The following is a 22,912-nucleotide window of genomic DNA, read 5'->3' on the forward strand; positions in this document are numbered from 1 at the left end:
ACAAAAACCACACTGGGTTTGCTCCATCCTTCCCAAAATCCCTGATCCCAGCAGGGTTTGAACCCCTGGGGTTTGGGGACACTTGGGTTCATATTTTAAGGAGGCCCCTCAAAAAGAGTGGATTTCTGCCAAAAACTTTGGAGTTATGGGCATCAGCCTTCGGAGCTGAGGGAAAAATCCCCTCCTATTTTTGTCCTGACCATGACTCAGAGGAAGATTTGTCCCTCAAAGTCACTCCTTTTTTGAGGAAGTATTTAAAGGCCGCTGCTGTCACCTGTTTGGCTCAGGATATTCCTATTTTTGGCGTTTGGCTCTGTTTAAAAAAAACAATTTTTCATTCCACATCCACTTTGTAGCGTGCTGTGTTTATTTCTTCAGCCTGCAAGTCCCAGTCCTGGGCTTTTGCCACCCCTTTTGCAATTAAAATTACAAAATAAAGCCATAAAGAAATGAGGCCTCTCAGCTGCTCCCACCAGGATGCACAAAGGGAATAGAAAAGGATGGATGGGCTGGAAGTGATAGCAGTGGGATAATCCCATCCCCATTCCCAGATTTTGCCCTCTGGCTCAGTGCTTTGTTTCTAATTAATAACCTGGTTTTTGTTGGTGGCTGAATGCAGGTGCAGCACACTGGACACTCCACACTCAGGATTAATTAATGAATTAATGAATCCCCTGGATTTAAATCAGCTTGGGCTTCCCTCAGCCTGCAATTCCAGGGATTTTGCCACAATTCAAAGGGCTTTGTATTCCATCCAGAAATATTCCCCAGAGCAGTAACTTAAGTGCTGAACAGGGGACATGGATTTTCTGTTTGTGCTCCCAATCCAGCAAGGTTTCCAAATAATTCCTGCTGTCACACCCAGTCTTTCATCCTCAGGGAAAATCCCTTGTTGGGCCATTCTTCCCCTCTTGGAAAAATCCATTAATTCCTCTCCCTGCTGCTGATTTAATGGGGCTGGAGGGGACAATTTTGTATTTTTCAAATATTGCAAATTTATATTGGAAAGATGAAAATGAACCGAATGAATGGGAGAGGAGGGATAGGGAAATTTTGGCTGGACAAACCTGGATGTGCTGCCCATGGATTTGATCAGGGCTGATAAAAAAATCCTGAATTTGTTATCAGAGATCAGATGAGGGTGTTACTTATGGGTCATTATAATGGTTTTGGTTTCTTCTGGATTAATACAGATCCAGCTGAAACTTTGGGAACCTTTTCCAGGTGGGTTTGGGAGTGGATGGGTGCTGCCAGCATCCATCAGTCCAGCCCAGCCTGGAGCAGAAAATGGGATTTGGAGGCAGAGTTGGTTCCCTGGAATGGCGTGCCGGGTGCGGATGTCCCGGCTGGCAGTGCCAGGATGCTCCTGGCAGAGGCACAGGGATGAGCTGGGGCACAGCAGCTGCAGGCAGGGACACTCTGTGCTCCTCGAGGACTGGGAATTCCGTGGGGACAGCTGTCCCTGCTCTGGGCTGGGTGAGGTTTCACTGGGGTTCAGCTCAGGCAGATCCCACCCAGCCCAATCCCTGGAGCACCAGGTCTGCACTGTGTGTGTGTGTGTGTGTGCCAGCCAAAACTGGGGAAAATCGTTTGGAGCTGATGGGATTTGCTACAAATCCTCTCCCAGATTGTGCTGCAGAGCGAGGAATTTGTGAATTTATTGACGCTCAGATAAAACCTGATTTTTCCTGCTGGTGTTCTCCATAGATCCTGCACACTGGGAATGCTGCATTTCCAGGAGAACTGTTGATTCCTAACAATAGAAATAAATCAAGCTGCAAGGAGGCAGCTGGAGCTTTTCTGTGCTGTCTCCCCACACTCCTGAAGTGCTGGAGATAAATTGATGGAGACAGGGAATGGTTTGTGTGGGAAGGAATTTAAAGGTGATCCAGTCCCAGTCCCTGCCATAGGGACACCTGCAGCTATCCCAGGCTGCTCCAAGCCCTGTCCAGCCTGGCCTTGGACACTGCCAGGGACGATGAATCCTTGGGAAAATCCATTCCAGGGCCTCACAGGGAAGAATTTCTTCCCAGTATCCCATTTAACCTCTGGCAGTGGGAGCCATTCCCTGTGTCCTGTGTCCATCCCTTGTCCCCAGTCCCTCTCCAGCTCTCCTGGAGCCCCTTCAGGCCCTGGCAGGGCTCTGAGCTCTCCCTGGATCCTTCCCTGCTCCGTTCCCAGCAGTGAATCCTTGCTGGGCTCAGAGCTCACCATCAGAGCTCCTGGAAAATTCCCTTTTAAGCACTTCTGCTCCAGCTTTAGAAATTGTCCCACTGAAAATGGAGCCTGTGTGGTACCATCGAGCCTTCCTGGATGGCTTCCATGGAAAAATCTGTTTGTTTTCCATATGTTTGGTGGCTTTTATATCACTGGAGAGTTATAAATACTTGGGTGGCTTAAACGAGTCCCTGCAATTCCCTGAGAAGTGTTTGAATCAAGATGGGGAATTGCTGCATCCTTCTGCTCCGGGTTTTTGGGGAAGGGAAAACCCTGGTTTGGTTGTGTGTTCTTATCCCAAATCCATCTCTGGTGCTTCAGGTGGGGTTGTAAAGGTGCTGCTTGTAAAGGACTCTGGAAAATTCCAGGGAAGTAAAAAAAGGCTTGGAAAAGGGAAGGACATTGGGTCCTTAACCTGCTGGAGGTTTATTCCCACCTGGAGTAGAGTAACAGATCCAAAATGAGGGAAAAACCCCGGGCATCATCTTCCTTCAGTAAAAGAGGGATAGTGCAGAGCATTATCCATGCATGTAATCCAAACAAATACTCCCCTTTCCACCAGATGTCGAGTATTAACTGATTAAAAATAATCGCTTTTTTCTTTATTTTTCTTGCTGGATTTAAACCCAGGGAAAGCTTAACTGGGCTTAAAGAGGAGCTAAATCCCTCACTCCCAGGAAATCATCAGCAAATAGAGCTGAAATCCCGGGATGCTGGATAGAATTCCTGCTTCCATACAAGCTTGCTGTGCTTGGGAAGCCTCTGGGAGAGCAGCAGGAGCATCCTGGAGGGCTGGGGGCTGGGCTGGGCTTGGTCCCTGTCTCTCCCTCTGATGGGTCTTTTCCCTGAGGATCACCATCCCAGAGGGTTCCACCGAGCTGCTCCAAGGGCTGGAGCCCCTCTGGAGCCAGGCTGGGAGAGCTGGGGGTGCTCACCTGGAGAGGAGAAGCTCCAGGGAGAGCTCAGAGCCCTGCCAGGAGAGCTGGAGAGGGACTGGGGACAAGGGATGGACACAGGACACAGGGAATGGCTCCCACTGCCAGGGTTAGATGGGATATGGGGAAGGAATTCCTGGCTGGGAGGGTGGGGAGGGGCTGGGATGGATTTTCCCAAGGATGCCCCTGGCAGTGCCCAAGGCCAGGCTGGGCAGGGCTTGGAGCAATCCGGGATAGGGGAAGGTGTCCCTGCCCATGGCAGGGGTGGGGCTGGATGGGCTTTAAATTCCTGCCAAACCAAACCATTCCCTGATCTGAGACAAAACATTCCCAGCTCTTGGACTCCTCCCTGATTTTCACCTGCTCCACGCTCCAGCAGCGTATTTATTTTGGGATTTGGGAAAAAAAAAAAAAAAAATCCTAATTGAGCCTGGCTTTTGTATCAGGCCAACACCAGCCTGGAAAATAAACCTTCCTACCTGATAAGGCCCCTCTGGGAATGCCTGTGGGCAGGAAAACATTCCTGGCGTTTCCAGCAGGAATTCCATGTCTGGGCTGCCTTGCTGCTGCTCCTGCTTCTTTCCCTTCCCATTCCCATTCCGAAGGTTTGTGGATGAAGCCCTTGAAGCTGGGGGGGGGATCAGAGCACAACACAAGTGTGCAAAAATAAATGTGGGAAATGCCAAAAACGCCGAGAAAAGGGCTGGATGTGGCTTTGCTGTGAGTAATAACCCGGGATCCTTCCCTCCCTCCCACGGCTCCCAGCGCTGGGAATGGGAGGGATCGGCTTCCCTGGCCCTTTATCCCTTTGAAGGAGCGTTGTTCCCAGCGGGAATGAGGATGGGAGAGCCGATCACCTCCCTGTGCTCCTCCCTCCGCCCTGTTAATGATTTCCTTGCAGCTGGGCCAGCCAGGGAAAGCAGAAAACCTGGGAATTCCCTGGGATAAGGCTTGGGGTGTGCCAGGGGCTCCTATGAGCTTAAGAGTGGGAAAAGAAAAAAAATCCTAAAAATACAAGCCCAGAAGCAGAAATTCTCTCTTTCCCCCCGAGAATTTGGGATACCAGGTGTTTCCTCCTTCTGTAGAGGAACAATTAAGGCAATTCCATTGTCTCACGGGAAGAATCTGAGTGTCTGGTGAAGCTGAGGTTTCTTTCCCCGCGTGTCCTGTGCCGTGGATTGAATTCCCGTGGATTGAATTCCCGTGTCCTGAGGCCCTGTGGGCATGCAGGAATCAGGCCTGGCTCGTTCCTGGTGCCCACCTCACCTCCAGGGCACGCCCTGCCCGGAGCAGCACCTTCCCAACCCCTCTGGATTGGGAACCCAGCCCTGGAGGGGTTTGGGGTTTCACCCCAGCGCTGTGCCAGCCCCTCTGGAGATGTTCTCCAGGCATTTCCGAGCCACACGTTCATAACCCAAAGCTGGTTTGGGGAAAAGCTTCGGGAAAACTTCTCTGGATCACCTCACAAGTGGCGTCAGACACCTTAAATTAGGTTAAGAAAGGCAAAGCAGGCAGGGCAGGCACCCCCTGGCTTTCTTTTCCCAGTGAAAAGGGGGGTCCCAGAGCTGCCCACAGGATTGTGGCTCCCTGGGAAGCAGCAGCCTGTGTTCATCCCTCACCCAAGAGCTTCGCTGCTCCCGCTGACCCAGCTGGAGAGCTGCCAGGAACCTTTCCCTCACTTTAATCCTCTCAGCTTTAATCATTACCTGCCCGGCCACCTCCTTCCTTCTGCCGGGGAATGCAAACGGAGCTGGAGCAGAGGGGCAAATCCAGAGGTCGGGGGTAATTCCTGCCCTTTTGCACCTCCCCCATGTCCTGGGGGGAGTCCTGCCTGGAGCAGGTGGCTCTGCTGCAGCAGGTGAACGTGGCTCTCTCTGGGATCATTTTTCCAAAAGGAGAAACTTTGGATTCCTGGGGGATCCACTCCAGCCCCGGGAATGGGGAGGTTGGCACCAGGCTTTGGGTCACCACGGGACCTGCTCCGTTCCCAGCAGTGAATCCTTGCTGGGCTCAGAGCTCACCATCAGAGCTCCTGGAAAATTCCCTTTTAAGCACTTCTGCTCCAGCTTTAGAAATTGTCCCACTGAAAATGGAGCCTGTGTGGTACCATCGAGGGGAGGGACTGGGAGTTTTCCTTGTGATGCACGGAATAAATGGAATTGGAGTTTATGTAATGCGTGGAGCCGCTTTTAGCTTGCCACAGATCCTTCTCCAAACAAAGCCAAGGTTATGCAGCAAATTGCAGTGTGGGGATGGTTTATTTGGATGAATTTTTATTTTGATGTCTGCTTGAATGGGATTCTCTGCAGATCCAGGAAAAACCAAGGATGACTTCATGCTCTCTTAAAAATTTATGCAGAATATATTAATATTTTTCTTTTTAAATGAAGTGTCTTTTTTTTTTTTTTTTTTTTTTTTAAGCTCTACTGCTGCAGGGGAGAGAGAGAGCACTGGGGAGGAGGGCCTGGGGGTTGTCTCCATCCGTGCCCCAGCTGCACAGGGACTCCAGGGATTCTCCATCCATCCTCCCACAGCTGCTCCAGCCTGTCTGTGCTGGTGGGAAGCTGGGAAAGCTGGGGCAGGGTGATGATCCCACAAAGGCCTTTTTTTTTTTTTTTTTTTTTTCCTAGAGGCACATCTGGTGTGGGGGAATCAAATCCGAGCTGCCCTGAGCAAGTGTTCCTGGGTTTAGTCATGTGAATCGCTGAACAGCTGGGCCTAGGAGCAGGATAAATCCCTGTTTGCCAAGGAAAGGAGGGAAGGATGGAATTTCTGCTGTTCCCTGCCTGGCTGGGAGTGCCCAGGGCACGGTGTGAGCCCAGCCTGTGACCCCCACCGTCGCTCCCTGGGTGTTTGAGTGCCCCTTTGGATGAGCTGTGCTCAGACAAAACAAGGATGGAAAACAACATTTGGCGTGTCCTCACCCTCCAGCCGCGGCCAGTGATTCTTGTAAATGAGGCTGCTGGGGTTCGTGTTGTGCTTGGAAAAGACCCCCGAGATCACCCAGTGCTCACTGAGCCGCATTCCCGAGCGCTTCAGGTTCATTCCCATCCACTCGATTTTGAACCTTTCCAGGGGTGTGACTCCACCACTGCCCTGGGCAGCCTTTTCCCGTGCTTAACCCACTTTTTCTTCCTGCTTAACCCCCCCTTCAGTGCAGGAATTTTCCCTGGCGCCCAGCCCGGGCCTTTTCCCCGTGTCCCCTGGCTTTCCCTGCCCCAAACCCGCCCGGGGCCAGGTGGGCGCTGGGGCCGAGCTCCGCTCCCTCCCTGCTGGCTGCAGGAGGTAAAAATAACCGGGAATGTAGGGCACAGCCTCTCCCAGAAATTCCCGCGCGGGATTGCCGAGGCAGCAGGCACAGGGAAGGTGTCTGGAGCTCTTCTTTCAGGGCCGGCTGCTTTTTGGGGCTCCTCGGGCCGCGCTCCATCCCCGCCGGGCCGGTCCCGGGGGGCTCGGGCGGGGTTGGACCCGCGGCTGCCGCAGCCCCGCCGGGGCCGGGGGAGCCTCCCCGTGTCCAGCGGGGGTTTGAGGGATTTTTTTTTTTCCCTCCTCCTGGAGAGGAGCGCGGCCGCAGCGGCCCCGCCCGGTGCCCGGCGCGGAGCGGGCGGAGGCGGCCCCGGCCCGGCCCCCCCCGCGCTCCCGGGGCCGCCGCTGCGCAGGCGGAGCAGCGCGGCCGCATCCATCTTCCCGGGCTGCCTCCTCCTCCTCCTCCTCCTCCTCCTCCTGCTGCTGCTGCCTTCTCCCCATCCTCCTCCTCCTCCTCCTCCCCCGCCGGGGCCGCGGCGGCTGCGGGCGCTGCCGGCGGGGCGGCAGCGGCGGATGATGCACCGAGATGGTTCACCAGGAAAACTGCTCCTACCAGGTAAGGGGCGAGCAAGGCCTGGCCCCCGGCCCCGGGCGGCTGCGGGCAGCCCCGGGCCACCCCCGGCCGGAGCCAGCCCCGGTCTGTGCCACCCTGGGGCTGCGGCAGCGCGGGGACCGAGCACCGCGGGGTTCGCTCCGAGCACCCCGGGGTTCGCTCCGAGCATCCCGGGGTTCACACCGAGCATCCCGGGGTTCGCACCGAGCATCCCGGGGTTCGCACCGAGCATCCCGGGGTTCACACCGAGCACCCCGGGGTTCCCTCCGAGCATCCCGGGGTTCACACCGAGCATCCTGGGGTTCACACCGAGCACCCCGGGGTTCCCTCCGAGCATCCCGGGGTTCACACCGAGCACCCCGGGGTTCGCTCCGAGCATCCTGGGGTTCACACCGAGCACCCCGGGGTTCACACCGAGCACCCCGGGGTTCCATCCGAGCATCCCGGGGTTCGCACCGAGCATCCCGGGGTTCGCTCCGAGCATCCCGGGGTTCCTTCCGAGCATCCTGGGGTTCACACCGAGCATCCCGGGGTTCACACCGAGCACCCCGGGGTTCGCTCCGAGCATCCCGGGGTTCGCTCCGAGCATCCCGGGGTTCCTTCCGAGCATCCCGGGGTTCCCTCCGAGCACCCCCGTGGCTCGGCAGGCAGAGCAGCCTCGGGGCTTTTGTGCTCGCCGTGCGATGTTCGGGGGCGCAGCGGGGCCGGGGATGCCCACATCCCTCTGCCTGCATCCCAGTGCCTTCCTGCCGGGATAAAACCGCTCCCTGGAAGCGGGAGAGCCGCGGGATCGCGGTCCCGGAGCTGCCGCAGCGCAGGGGTGTCTTTTTTTCCGAGCATTTCCTGCGCTTCCCACGTTTCTGCGAGTGCAGGGTGGTGATTCACAGGCTGCGCTCTGCTCCTGGCTCCGCAGGAACCGGCGAGGGCGGTGCTCGTGAGCCGGCCCCGTCCCTGGGGGTCCCCGTGCTGGGGAACATCGGGGTTATTTCAGTGGGGAAGGTGGGAGCTGCGCTGGGCTTGGGGCTTCATTTCCCTCCGGAGAGAGGATGGGCGAGAGGATGGGTGCTGTGGGTGCACCTGCTCGGGAAGCAGCTCAGTTTGGGGCTCGGTGGCTCAATTAGGGGCTCGGTGGCTCAGTTTGGGGCTCGATGGCTCATTTAGGGGCTCGGTGGCTCAGTTAGGGGCTCGGTGGCTCAATTAGGGGCTCGGTGGCTCAGTTTGGGGCTCGGTGGCTCAATTAGGGGCTCAGTGGCTCAATTAGGGGCTCGGTGGCTCAGTTTGGGGCTCGGTGGCTCAATTAAGGGCTCGGTGGCTCAGTTAGGGGCTCGGTGGCTCATTTAGGGGCTCGATGGCTCATTTAGGGGCTCAGTGGCTCAATTAGGGGCTCGGTGGCTCAATTAGGGGCTCAGTGGCTCATTTAGGGACTCGGTGGCTCAGTTAGGGGCTCAGTGGCTCATTTAGGGGCTCGGTGACTCATTTAGGGGCTCGGTGGCTCAGTTAGGGGCTCGGTGGCTCAGTTAGGGGCTCGGTGGCTTAATTAAGGGCTTGGTGGCTCAGTTAGGGGCTCGATGGCTCAGTTAGGGGCTCGGTGACTCATTTAGGGGCTCGGTGGCTTAATTAAGGGCTCGGTGGCTCAATTAGGGGCTCAGTGGCTCAATTAGGGGCTCAGTGGCTCAGTTAGGGGCTCGGTGGCTCAGTTAGGGGCTCAGTGGCACCGGCGGATTATTAAATGCACCACCAGCTGTCCCTCTGGCACGGCGATGCTGAGAAATGCCTTTGCCTAGGTGCAGTGAGGGTGTTTTGGAAAACCCCCACTCCCAAACATCCCCAGAGCTGGACCCTCAGCAAGCAGGGCCTTGCCCAGGCCAGCGCCCCTTCCTTGTTTTCCCTCCATTCCCGTGTTTCATTCCAACTTCAGGCCGTGTTTTCCAACAAAATATCTCAGATGCAAAATATCTCACGAAGGGAAAAGATCCGAAACAGAGAGGTGCTGAAATGATTTTTCACGGAATATTTTCAGTCTAGCAATTCTGGAAGTGAATTTCCATTTTTAACCTCTTCGGAAAAAAATATCCTGGGTTTTTTGGGGTTTTTTTTGTTGTTGTTTTTTTGTTGTTTTTTTTTTTTTTTTTTTTTTTTTTTTTTCCCAGCCTTTTGATTTCCCTGCAGCTCCGAGCCTGTTGCTCTGGACAGCCGGGATAAATGGTGCCATTGTTTGGGAGCAGCGGATGTTTTCCCAGCATACTCAGGAACGCAGGGGTTAAAGGTTGGGCATTGTTTCCCGGCTGGAAAGGCTCCGGGGGGTGGGATGATGATGGTGATGATGATGATGGTGGTGATGATGATGGTGATGATGATGCCGAGCTGCGGCACAGGCCTGGCCGAAATCCCTGGGTGTTGCTGCGCCAGCGCTGCCGCCTTTCCCTGCTTCCATCCCCTGCTTGTTTATGGATTGCTTCCTCTCCTTCCAAACCCAGAAATATTAGAGGGAAACCAGCCAGAAACCACGAAAATCCTAGGGGGGAACAAAAAAAAATCCAGGGAAACATCTTTTCAATTCAAGTGTGCTTCCAAACCTTCCTAGGGTGCTGCAGAGATCAAGAGCAGCCCCAGCCCCCTCCCAAGCCCATTAACCCAAAGGCCGAGTTTTAATCCTTTTGTGGCCGGCAATCCCGGGCTTTGGGATCACGCTGGAAGCCAGCAGTGATGGGATTTTGGTGGCTGCCCGGGGGAGGGGGTGGCAGTGTTTCATCTCCTCTGCTGCTTCCCCCACACCCCTTTTTTTTTTTTTTTTTTTTTGGAGCTGTTAAAGAAACTAAAAATAAATCAAAGAGAGGAGCAAGTCAGCACTTGGGAAAACTTAAGAATGGGTTTGTTTTGGAGAATTCCAGCAGAAAAACTCTGAGCTGGGCCACCAAGTCCATGGCAGGGAGGGAGCTGGGATGGGGCAGGTGCTGAGGAAGAGGAGGATATTCCTCAAATCCCTGATTCCCCCAGAAATGAGCTGTCAGTGTTGGGCTGGGAAGTGCAGGTGGCCCTGGGCTCTCCTGGGGTTCGGATGTGGCTGAGTCAGGTGAATTCCTGGAATTTAGGGTGGATCTTCCATGGTTTGGAGGCCCCAGCATCTGCCATCCTTTCCATGGATGCATCCTGGAATCAGGCTGGATGCTGCCACTCTCTGTGCCCCTTCCCTTCCCTTCCCTTCCCTTCCCTTCCCTTCCCTTCCCTTCCCTTCCCTTCCCTTCCCTTCCCTTCCCTTCCCTTCCCTTCCCTTCCCTTCCCTTCCCTTCCCTTCCCTTCCCTTCCCTTCCCTTCCCTTCCCTTCCCTTCCCTTCCCTTCCCTTCCCTTCCCTTCCCTTCCCTTCCCTTCCCTTCCCTTCCCTTCCCTTCCCTTCCCTTCCCTTCCCTTCCCTTCCCTTCCCTTCCCTTCCCTTCCCTTCCCTTCCCTTCCCTTCCCTTCCCCTATGGATTTCTCTCTTACTTATGCTCATTTTCTTATTGATTCCAATTGATTCCCCTATATCAAACATTTTATTTTGGGCTCCATAATTCCTGCTGCAGTCTGCCCAGGAAAACCTTGGCTGAGGGATGTTTCGTGAGCTCCCGAGCCCACATGGAATAAAAACCCAGCGTGCAAATCCAGGCTTCGGCCCAGAAATCCAGGTTTTCTTCTGCTGGCTGGTTCAGCTGGGCTTTGCTGGCCCTCAGCCCCAGCCAGGCCTCCAGGTTTTTTTGTAAATCTGTATTTTCAGCAGGGCCTGACAGACCCACGGAGCAGCACTGGGCTCCTCAGCCTCCTCCTGCTTCAATCGCGTTTTTTTACCGTCGCTGTACGAGTGGGTGATAATCTGAATCACGGAATTTTGAATTTCTGATTGAAAGCAGAGAATTCAGGGGCACCCAGTGCCCGTGCCTGAGGCAGGAGCCTCCCAGTTGCCCCTGGGAACAGGATTTGGCTCCGTGTTTTGGCACCAGGCAGGGGCTGAGCTATCTGCTGGCACCAGGCTCGCTCCGGAGATGGTTCCAGGCTCCACACGTGCGAGGAAAATTAAAGAGAAAAAGAGATCTGAGGAGAAAAGGGATTTTATTAGCGTAGAAATCATCTCTGAGGTGGTGCAGCCGTGGACCTGGTGGGTTTTTCAGGGACGTGGGATGTGTCCAGGTGTTGGGATTGACTTTATTTGGCTGTTTTTGAGAGGGATCTGTTGGCAAGCCCTGTGCCAGGGAGGTGCTGGTGCCACTTTGGATCAGGCTGGAAGCACCAGGGATGAACCAGGCAGGGCTGGATGCCCCCCGCCCCTCCCAGGATCCCAGAGAACCCCAGAATGAATCCACAAAATTCACAAAACAATTGGAGACTTCATGAGGTTTCTTCGGTTTGATCTCAGGAGGGGTTTGGAGGCTCTGGAAATCAACTTTTTCTTTAAAGTGAGTGCAAATTCTGGTGGCAAAATGTAACTCCAAGGGGCAGGCCTTGGGGAAAACCTCGAATTCCATAAAAAATCCAGTGTGGAGAAGCTGGAGAGCTGCTGGCCTGGCCCATTCCCATGGAGAATTCTCCAGGCTGGCACAGCTGAGGGGGCTCTGTGCCACTGCCCCACGTCCCACAGCGGTGACAATCAAACAGAGCCTTTGTCAGGGAGCTCTGGGGCCTTGTTCTGACAGAGATCCCAAAAAAAGGCTCTGCCAAGTGCTGGAAAAGCACGTGGAGTGTGCTGAAACTCAGGGAAGCATCACCACGGGGAGGCCTTGGGGTCAGCTCATCCCTAAATTTTTTACTTGCAAGAGCCTTGTGCTGGGGAGGGACACGTGGGAGAGGTTTATTCCAACACTCACAACAGAATCGAGCTTTTGTGGCATGGAATCACAGAATGAGAGAATAATTTGGATTGGAAGGGGCCTTAAAACCCGTCCTGATGGGCAGGGACACCTCCCACTACCCCAGGTTCCTCCAAGCCCCATCCAAGCTGGCCTTGGGCACTTCCAGGGATCGAGGAGCAGCCACAGCTGCTCTGGGAAGTCCATCCAGGGCCTCCCCACCCTCCCAGGATGGAATTCCTTCCCAATATCCCACCCATCCCTGATTTCTTCCAGTTTAAATCCATTTCCCCTTGTCCTGTCCCGTCCTCTTGTAAAGAATCTCTCCCTGATAGTTCTGGCAACTTGACATTCCAGGATCCTGGAATTTACCCCAATCCCTGAGTGCTCCATGCCCATGATTTTGGCACCTTGGCGAGCTTTCCTTGAACTCTGCTGGGAGCTCAGGGGTTCCTCTGGTCCCTCGGGATCCAGCAGGAAGGGGGAATTCCTGCCCCTCCGGAGCACACCCCAGCCCCGAGGGGGATTTCACTGACTCCAGCAATGCTTTTATGTTCAGGAAAGGGGAATTTTGCTGCCTTCTTGTCCTGGAGCCATGGAGGCGTGTTCCAAGCACCCCACGCTGGCTGTGCCCTATTTCCTGGCCTCGCTCTGGGGTGATTCCCACACTTCCATGCCCATCCCGGTGCTCCTGGCAGTGCTGGCTCCGTGTGCTCCCATCCCAGGGACCCCCCCAGAATCTGACCCGCTCCAGAGTTTGCTGCTCTGAGCTTTCCCTTCCTGCTGGAAAAGGGAAATCAGGGGGAAATCCCCCTTCAGAGAGGGAGTGGGATCCGCATTCCTGGGGCACATGGAGCCCTTTTTTTGGGATGTTCCAAGCAGAGGGACAATGGTGGCTGTGGGTTCAGCCCGTGGGGAAGGGGCTGAACGCCAAAGGTTTGGTCCCTGTGCCGAGAGAATCCCAGAATTCATTTCCCTTTTGATATCCCAGCTTTAAATCAGCCTTTTCCAGCCCATCCCAAGGGAGCAGGTCCCGGCACTGAGGAGGACCCCAGATGTGCCCCCAGCTGTGGCTCCAGGGCTCCCAGCTGTGCTGCTTGGCCAGGTTTGGGGCTTCTCCCCTGGCCTGGAACTGCTCCTGCACGCAGGGTTTTCCCTGGAGACTGGGGTCAGCTCTGTGGGATCAGCTCAGGGAATGCCTGGAGGGCAGGGCAGAGGTGAGCCGCCCTGAAAGCTGCGACGGGGGGGATAAATTATCCTAAAAACTGCGGCTGACAAGGCTGGAATATATTTATCTCTATTTCTATTTTTAGCGTTGTGTCACTTCTTCCCCTTCGGGGTGGCTTCGGGGTCACTTTGCAGGGGTGGGCACAGCGGGGGGGGGGGACATGGGGACATCCCCGATGGGTGAGGACAGGGTTGTCACACACCAGGAGGGGACCCGTGACAAATCCCAGGCTCAGCCCCAGCCCCTGCTCCTGGCCACCACATCCTCCCCCTGGGGCTGTGCCGTGATTTGTTTATTTGGGATTTATTGTGTCAGGATCCGTCCTCAGCTGGGAGAGGAAGTGGATTTAGCAACAGCAGGAAAGGACACAATGAGTCGGCGGCGGATGGGAACTGAAAATAAGGAAATAGCCAGAGAACGACTTTGTTTCATTTGGGAATTACAGTTGCAAAGCAGCACCCAGGGACAAGAATGGAATCAAACATTTATTATCGCTGTTTTGCCCTGAAAATCCGGAGTAGATTCATGCTGGTGATTTATTAAAGAAATCTGGATATTGATCTAGCACCAATATTCAGCTGTGACGGACAAAAACTCTCTGACAGTTTGAAGTTAGAACGTGTATGTTCATTGCGGCGCCGGGCAGTGTGTGGGACAGCTCCCAAATACACACTGCACCTTTCCAATGATTACAGAGTCCTTTTATCCACACCAGAATTGAATACCCAAAATACAAATACATATTCATCATTTGGTCCATCCCATTCCTCGCTTCCTATGCTAATCATTCCCAAAGCTATTAAGCATGCGTAGTTTGTTCCTTGAAATGGGTCGGTGGTCCCTTCCATGGGGAGGGGTCCCAAAGTGAGGAAGTCAATGAAGTCTTCCTCATTCTGACCTTTCTGCCTTTTCAATGCAAATATGACAAATGAACCTTGGTAGAACTCCCATTCCCTGTCTTCAATCGGTTTCAGACCAGAGGAGGCCCACAGTTGTCTTATGTTCCTAAAAGCTGTTTGTCAGTTTCTATATTCTCCATTACAAACCCAGCTAACTAAACATTGTGCTGACAAGCAATCAGTTATTAGTTAACTACTAACTCTTAACTTCATCAAGGCCTACTTACAAAATCCTTTTATTTTAATGAACTCTAGTAAGGCTTGTCTCTAACTAAAATCTTAGCTCCTCTAAAATCTCTACATCTCTTAAAGTTTATGTTTCACTGGGGTGCATCGCTTGGGTGTTGTTAGAGCTGGGAATTTACCTGGAATTTGCATTTGGGCTGGAATGATGTCAGCATGGCTTGGATATCTCGTTAAGCATCGTAGGGCAATTAAGATTATTTATCTACAGTCGTGTTGCACCAAAAATCAGGAATTTTCTTGCTGCTCTGCCAGGTTTTGGGGAGCAACTGTGGCATAATTCCACCTTCCAAAGGGTTCCTTTTGGGAATTCCTGCCCTGAGCGTGAGCTCTGCTCTCCCTGCAGCTGATCCGGGCAGACCTTTCTGGCTGGGATGGGATCTCAGCAGGGACAGAGCGGGATTTGTGTGCCAGGGGGTCCGTGGTGCCCTTGGGAAGCCCAGATCTCCAGGCAGGAACGCTGGAGGCAGGAGCTGGAAGCTCCAGGTCTGCGGGCTCTGAGTCCCCCAGGAGCCAGGGATGGAATTTTTGGGGGTCCCATCCCCACAGGATGAGGAGCAGGGTTAGGCTGGGTGCTCCGTTGCTTAATTCCAACAAATTTAGCATTTTTTGCACCTGGAAAAGCCGAATTAGCCGGGGAGCAGCTCCGTGGGGTCCTTGCTGGTGGGTTTTGCGTGGAGTGAAAATTCCAGCTGGCGGTTCCCATTTGTGGGATGTGAATCCCTGTGATGGATCCTGGGAATTCACTGGGATGACTTCCCTGGAGAAAAGCCCCAGGAAGGAAGGAGGAAACCCCTTGCTCCCGGCCCGGCAGCACGGCCAGGCTGGGATTTGGACATCAGACACCGGGATCTTTCCTGCCCTTGCGGAGCCGCTGGAGCTCGGGGTTATTTTTATCCGGCGCTGGCAGTGGCTGGAGGAGGACGCGGCTCCCCAGCCCCGCTGAGCCTCCTCTCCCGAGGGCTCCCTGCCTTTATTTGGGAACACCGAGGCGCTCCGGACGGCGGCGGAGAGGCGCTGGAGGAGCATCCCGGCCCTTGATGCCATGGTGGAGCCGCGGCAGGACTGAGATGTCCCGCCGGGACCGGGGCCGACCCAGCGGGAGCCGGGAGCGGGGGAGATGAGCCGGGAGCGGGGTGATGGAATGGGTGATGTCATCAGGAAAGCAGCCCCGCCGCCCGGGGAGGGCAGCTATAAAAAGGTAAAGGGACAAAAAAAAAAAAAAGGGACAGAAAGGAGCCTTTGTGTGCCGCCAGGCGGGAATGCTGCGGGAATGCTGCCCAGATCCCACCCGGGCCGGTGGGATTCGGGGGCTGGAGCACGGAGAATCCACGGTTTGTAAAGTGCTGGCACGGGGCAAGCCTTCCTCCTTCCTTCTTGCCCTATCTCCTGATGATAAAATAGCAGGAGACGTTTCCAAAGGCATTCTCCTACCGGGAAACCCCCGGGGTTTGAAGGTGTTTTGTGACGTGGCTCAAAAAGTTTGACTTGGGTGGGCATTTACCCCTGGAAGAAAAAAAAAAGGAGATAATCCCACATTTTCTGTGATCCTACGTTGTTTGTAAATCCCAGAATAGCCCTTGTGCAGTGCAGGGATGAAATGAGAGGCTGCCTCTGGCTCTGGGACTTTAAATATAGTCCTGGCCTGGGCTGGGAATGGCAGAGCCTGGCAAAAATAGCCCTGGTGGCCTGGCCGAGTGTCCCAGTGTCCCTGTTTGTGTCCCAGTGTCCCTGTTTGTGTCCCAGTGTCCCTGTTTGTGTCCCAGTGCTCCTGCTGGATGTCCCAGTGCTCCTGTTTGTGTCCCAGTGTCCCTGTTTGTGTCCCAGTGCTCCTGTTTGTGTCCCAGTGTCCCTGCTGGTGTCCCAGTGTCCCTGTTTGTGTCCCAGTGTCCCTGTTTGTGTCCCAGTGCTCCTGTTTGTGTCCCAGTGCTCCTGTTTGTGTCCCAGTGCTCCTGTTTGTGTCCCAGTGTCCCTGCTGGTGTCCCAGTGCTCCTGTTTGTGTCCCAGTGTCCCTGTTTGTGTCCCAGTGTCCCTGTTTGTGTCCCAGTGCTCCTGCTGGTGTCCCAGTGCTCCTGTTTGTGTCCCAGTGTCCCTGTTTGTGTCCCAGTGCTCCTGTTTGTGTCCCAGTGCTCCTGTTTGTGTCCCAGTGTCCCTGTTTGTGTCCCAGTGTCCCTGCTGGGTGTCCCAGTGTCCCTGTTTGTGTCCCAGTGTCCCTGCTGGTGTCCCAGTGCTCCTGTTTGTGTCCCAGTGTCCCTGTTTGTGTCCCAGTGTCCCTGCTGGTGTCCCAGTGCTCCTGTTTGTGTCCCAGTGCTCCTGCTGGTGTCCCAGTGCTCCTGTTTGTGTCCCAGTGCTCCTGTTTGTGTCCCAGTGCTCCTGCTGGTGTCCCAGTGTCCCTCTTTGTGTCCCAGTGTTCCCGAAGTGTTTGGTGGGAAGGGATTCCCCCCTGCTCCTCTCCTGTGGGGCTGTGCCAGGGCTGGGGATGGGATCCTGGCAGGGCAGGATGTGGATGGGATCCTGGCAGGGCAGGATGTGGATGGGATCCTGGCAGGGCAGGATGGGATGGGATCCTGGCAGGGCAGGATGGGATGGGATCCTGGCAGGGCAGGATGGGATGGGATCCTGGCAGGGCAGGATGGGGATGGGATCCTGGCAGGGCAGGATGGGATGGGATCCTGGCAGGGCAGGATGGGGATGGGATCCTGGCAGGGCAGGATGGGATGGGATCCTGGCAGGGCAGGATGGGATGGGATCCTGGCAGGGCAGGATGGGGATGGGATCCTGGCAGGGCAGGATGTGGAGCTGCTGGAGAGAGGCCAGAGGGGAGCACAGAGCTGCTCCAAGGGCTGGATTCCCTCTGGAGCCAGGCTGGGAGAGCTGGGGGTGCTCACCTGGAGAGGAGAAGCTCCAGGGAGAGCTCAGAGCCCTGCCAGGAGAGCTGGAGAGGGACTGGGGACAAGGGATGGACACAGGACACAGGGAATGGCTCCCACTGCCAGAGGGCAGAGATGGCTGGGAGATTGGGAATTGGGAATTCCTGGCTGGGATGGGATTCCCAGAGCAGCTGTGGCTGCCCCTGGATCCCTGGCAGTGCCCAAGGCCAGGCTGGATGGGGCTTGGGGCACCTGGGACAGTGGGAGGTGTCCCTGCCGTGGGAATGGGATGAGCTCTGAGGTCCCTTCCATCCCAAACCATTCCAGGATTGTTGCCCTTTTCCCTGGAGCAGCCCCAGCCAGGCCTGGGCTGTGCTCCCAATCCAGGCTCCAGCTCAGGCACTGCTGCCCTTCCGACAGGGAAGGTCGAGGGGAAGAAGGAAAACATCTGCCCCGGAGAGTTTTGTTTTCCCCTTAAAAGTCAAAAGCAGCTTTTTGTTTAAAGTCATTGTGAGGACTGAACTGTGCTCAGCTCTGCACGGAGCAGAAATACTTTTATTTTTTGGGGCAGTGCCAAAATACACATTTAAGTACCATGGGGTTGTGTTTTCCTTGGAACTACCTTTGCATTTTGAGGATTTGACCCACTATTCCTTCTATACCAAGTCAGAATATTTGATAGTCAAACCCCACCTTGCTCTTTCCCTTCTCCATTTATATTTTTTCATACCCAGCTCTGGATTTTGAGTGCAGCTGTCAGGTAATTTATCCAAAGCCTGAAGTCCAGTTCCCTCAGGTATATTTTATTTCTTACTAACTGCTCCCCATTTCGTAATAACAAATAGGAATCTGGATTTCTTTATGGTCGTCAGCCTGGGCCTGGCTTGGAAAATGGGATATTCCCAGCTCAGTCCTGGGAGCAGAGTTATTGAGAACCCTCATGAATGACCTGGTAGAGGAAAACAAATTGCATGTTGATTAAATGTACAGATGTCAGCCTGGGAGCAGTGGGAAAGCAAAATTAAAACAGACCTGGAGAGACAGATCCACCAGAAAGGAGGGAAAATGTCCCATTCTGCCTGGATTTTACTGGAAAAGGAGCAGCTTTTGGTGCCCACGGAGGAGGTGGGGATGCTCTGAGGTGGGGATGTGCTGGGGGGCTGGATTTTGGCTGGAGCACAAGGAAAATGAAATTCAGACAGGAAGATGTGGGAGAGGATCCTCTGAGGTGGGAAAGGGGAATTTTCCAGGACTTGGTGGAACATTGGTGCAGTGGCACAGCCAAGGGCACCCTGAGATGGGCAGCACGAGGAACCAGCCTCCTCCTTCTGCTTTCAGTTCATTAAAAATTTATTTTCACTCATTTCTCCCTTATTTTTTTTTTTTCCCTGTTCTGCCCTCCCCTATTTTTAGGGGCTGGCTATTTTTAATCTGTCTGCATGTGATTGAAGTATTGATTATTGAAACCTAAAAACACAATGCTCTGGGTAAAACTTCGTGAACCTGGGGCTCAGCCCAAAAACTCGGTGCCGTGGGGGTTATTTTTATTATTTTAAGGATTTGAAATAAAAGGAGTTAGGTTATAAACGAATTATTTTGGTGAGGGATTGACAATTTAATGGGCAGGGTAACAATGTGTATAATCAGCACTGGAGCTGGAATTAAATCATTTGTTATTTTAGGTGAATAATTTGCATTTTGTCACACTTCCTTGTACAGAAAGGTGCTTTATTTTTCCTGAGGTGGGATATGGGAAGCACAGTTCCATAAATTAACCCCATGGAAGCAGCCCAGCCTTGCCTGCTCTATTTCTTTTCGTTGTGTTTTCTGGATTGGGTATTAAGTGTTATTTTGTAATTAAACGTTTGAGGCTTTCCAAGTGTTCCTTCCATCAGTAACTTCCTGGATTTGTTGTCAGTGTTGGCACGTGACCCATTAGTGACAGACACTGGGGGAGATTTTGAATCTGGAGCTGAGATTTGCATTTATTGCACATTGATTGCACAGTCATTGATCAGGGATTCATTGCAAATCGTTTTGTTGATTGCTATCTTAAAACATCGATACAAATATTTATATTTATAGCTATAATTATAATTACATTTATATTTATATTTTAGTTGTGCTTGGGCTTATATTTAGATATAAAGTATAAATACATTTTAGAAGCCAGGGATAATTTGATGACAATGGTTCAGATTCCATCCCTGAGCCCGCTGGCAGGAGAGGGATTTTTGTGGGGTTGGAAGTTGCTCAGGGAAGAGGAAGATGCTGATGGAGGAGGCTGTGTGTGGATGTAGGTACAGATATGGGGGAATACACCAGGAGATAGCTGTCAGCGGGTTTGGGGTGAAGTCAGGTGACCTTTCAGGTCCTTTCCAACCCAGACCAGGCTGGTTCCATGTGGAGAGAGATGCAGCTGGGGATTCCCAGTGGGATGAGGCTGACCCAAGTGTGGAATGCCTGGGAGATGCTGGACATGCTGAGCTTGGTGGTGGGGCTGCTGGGACAAGTCCCCTTCCTGTGCCCTGGCCTGGCCAGAGCTCATCCCTCCCTGTCCCTTCCCAAACTTCCATCCCTCCCTGTCCCTTCCCAAACTTCCATCCCTCCCTGTCCCTTCCCAGAGCTTCATCCTCCCATGTGTCCTTCCCAGATCTTCATCCTCCCTGTCCCTTCCCAGAGCTTCATTCCTCCCTGTCCTTCTCCAGAGCCTGATCCCCTGTGTCCCTGCCCAGATTCTGATCCCTGTGTCCCTTCCCAGAGCTTCATCCTCCCATGTGTCCTTCCCAGATCTTCATCCCTCCCTGTCCCTCCCCAGATCCCAATCCCTCTGTCCCTCCCCAGATCCCGATCCCTGTGTCCCTCCCCAGAGCCTCATGCCGTGTCCCTCCCCAGATCCCGATCCCCGTGTCCCTCCCCAGATCCCAATCCCTCTGTCCCTCCCCAGATCCCCATCCCCGTGTCCCTCCCCAGATCCCCATCCCCGTGTCCCTCCCCGATCCCCATCCCCGTGTCCCTCCCCAGATCCCAATCCCCGTGTCCCTCCCCAGATCCCCATCCACGTGTCCCTCCCCAGAGCCTGACGCCGTGTCCCTCCCCAGATCCCCATCCCCGTGTCCCTCCCCAGAGCCTGACGCCGTGTCCCTCCCCAGATCCCGATCCCTGTATCCCTCCCAGATCCCCATCCCCGTGTCCCTCCCCAGATCCCCATCCCCGTGTCCCTCCCCAGATCCCGATCCCTGTATCCCTCCCCGATCCCCATCCCCGTGTCCCTCCCCAGAGCCTGATGCCGTGTCCCTCCCCAGATCCCAATCCCTGTATCCCTCCCCGATCCCCATCCCCGTGTCCCTCCCCAGAGCCTGATGCCGTGTCCCTCCCCAGATCCCAATCCCTGTATCCCTCCCCGATCCCCATCCCCGTGTCCCTCCCCAGAGCCTGATGCCGTGTCCCTCCCCAGATCCCGATCCCCGTGTCCCTCCCCAGATCCCGATCCCCGTGTCCCTCCCCAGAGCCTCACGCCGTGTCCCTCCCTGCAGGCCCAGAAGAATGAGCGTGAGTCCATCAGGCAGAAGTTGGCTCTGGGCAGTTTCTTCGACGATGGCCCCGGGCTCTACACGAGCTGCAGCAAGAGCGGCAAGCCCAGCCTGTCCTCCCGGTAAGCCCGAGCCCAGATCCTCAGGGCAGCCTGGGAAGGGGGAGATCCCTGCAGTGGGACATCCCAGGATCACCCCTCACACTGCCCTTTAACCGAATTCCTGGATTCTCCATGCTCAGAACAACATCCAGATGCAATTCCTGTGCGTTATGTGAGCACTTGGAAATGAGGGGGGAAATTCTCATTTAGCGCTGGGCAGAAAGGTGTTTGGATGCTGAGGGCATAAAGGAAATGAGGTGAAGTTTTCTGAGTTAGGTTTCCTTCAGGTTTTCATTTAGGATTTGGAACAGGGGGCCTGGAGAAGCTGGGGCTGCCCCTGGATCCCTGGCAGTGTCCCAAGGCCAGGTTGGACAGGGCTTGGAGCAACCTGGGACAGTGGGAGGTGTCCCTGCCATGGCAGGGGTGGCACTGGGTGGGATTTAAGGGTCCCTTCCAGCCCAAGCCATTTGGGAATTCCAACCCCCATGATTCTGGAATTGTGATCAATGATTGGAAAAGTGATTAATGCTCGGGAAGCACCAGAGGATGGACAAAAGAAGCTTTAATGTGGCTTCCTGCCTCCCCTCCACATCCACGAGCTCTGCTCCGGACATGGCTCCATCCCTGGAGCTGCACATGGACCCCTCCCTTGGATTTTTAAGGTTTTTGCATCAAATACACTCCAGAAAGTCCTTTTTGTGTTCAGCTGGAACCCACAGCACTGGGGAAGCTTCAAACACCTCCCATGCTGGGAGTGAAGCTCTACCTGTTGCCATGGAATGGGAGAAGAAAGGAGGCTCAGGGAGGCAGAAACCCAGGAGGAATCCTGCTGTTCCAGGGGAGAGGTGCAGTTGTGGAATTAAATCGATCATTTGAAAGGGAAAACAGCTTTGCTGTGTGTAGTTACAGCTGAACCAGGAGCTGCTGTCTGGTAATTAAAGCAGGGCTCTAATTAACGCAGCTCATCAGGGTTTGGCAGCTGTGCCCCCAGAAACTGCCAGCTGTGCCTGAAGGGTTTGGTGGTTGTTAATATTTATAAGCCAGGAAAAGTATTCCCTGTTCTGGGAGCTGCAGGAACATTTGCAGGACGTTATTCCCATGTTTTTGCGTGGAACTGCAGAGTAGGATCATGGAATGCTGGGCTTGGAAGGGACCTTAAAGCTCATCCAGTTCCCTGTCCATGGGCAGGGACAGCTCCCACTGTCCCAAACCCTGTCCAGCCTGGCCTGGAACATTCCAGGCATCCAGGGGCAGCCACAGCTTCCTTGCCAGGATCTCACCACCTTCACTTGTTCATTAACAAACAATTATTAATCCTATTTATTTTGTGGTAATGGTCACTAGCAACCCCACAGAAATAAATGGGAAATAGGAGTTTGGTGCTCCTAAGGAGCAATCCCAGCACACTGGGAGTGAGGAATAACAGGATCTGGGGAGTTCTCCATCTCCAGCAGGTGGGGATGGATTGGGATCTCTCACCTGGGCTTTTCCCTTCTCTCAGCCTGCGGGATTCCCTGATCCTCCTTCCAGAGAAAATCATTCCTGGGGAGGGGAGTGTGGGTGGGGTTAATCAATCCCAATCCAGCAGTGGGGCAGGGCAGGGTCTGGAAAACACCAGAATGAACTCCAGTGTTACAGGAGTGACAAACAGTGAATAAATCATTTCCACCACTGACAAAATATCTTATAATATATATTATTATATATGCTATTTATATCTTTATACATGTCTCTTTATTTTTTTTTCTTCTTTATTTGTAAATAATTTTTTTTTATGGTGACACGTTCCATATCTTTTACTGTGTTTTATAGATTTTATTGAATGCAATCAGAGCTGAATGATCAAAAATAATAATGACGTTCCGAAATAATGACCATAAAAAAAAAAAAAAAAAAAAAAAAAAAAACAAAACAGAAGACAAAACCAAACCCCGGCAGTGGGGGCAGTTCTGCACTTTCTCAGCAGATGGTGGTAGAAGCCCTGTCTTTGTGTGACACGGAGCTGCTGAACTGGTGGCCCTGCGGGGGCTGGTGGCACTCGCAGCCCCCGGGGATGGCCGTGTCACCTGTCCCTGTGCTCCCCCAGGCTACAGAGCGGGATGAACCTGCAGATCTGCTTTGTCAACGACAGCGGCAGCGACAAGGACAGCGACGGCGATGACAGCAAGACAGAGACCAGCCTGGACACGCCCTTGTCACCCATGGTGGG

General features: G+C 54.0%; 1 protein-coding gene across 1 annotated transcript in view; it reads left to right on the forward strand.

Moving 5' to 3' along the window:
* SCHIP1 (schwannomin interacting protein 1) overlaps nucleotides 1-22,912 on the forward strand; it is a 93,258-nt gene that overhangs the window by 64,774 nt on the left and 5,572 nt on the right. Inside the window, exons 6-7 of the mRNA XM_053951450.1 lie at nucleotides 20,606-20,724; nucleotides 22,790-22,907. Coding sequence (XP_053807425.1) covers nucleotides 20,606-20,724; nucleotides 22,790-22,907 — 237 coding nt within the window. The remainder of the gene's footprint in view (nucleotides 1-20,605; nucleotides 20,725-22,789; nucleotides 22,908-22,912) is intronic.

This window comes from Vidua chalybeata, chromosome 10, assembly GCF_026979565.1.
Source record: "Vidua chalybeata isolate OUT-0048 chromosome 10, bVidCha1 merged haplotype, whole genome shotgun sequence".
In the NCBI taxonomy this organism is placed as follows: Eukaryota; Metazoa; Chordata; class Aves; order Passeriformes; family Viduidae; genus Vidua; species Vidua chalybeata.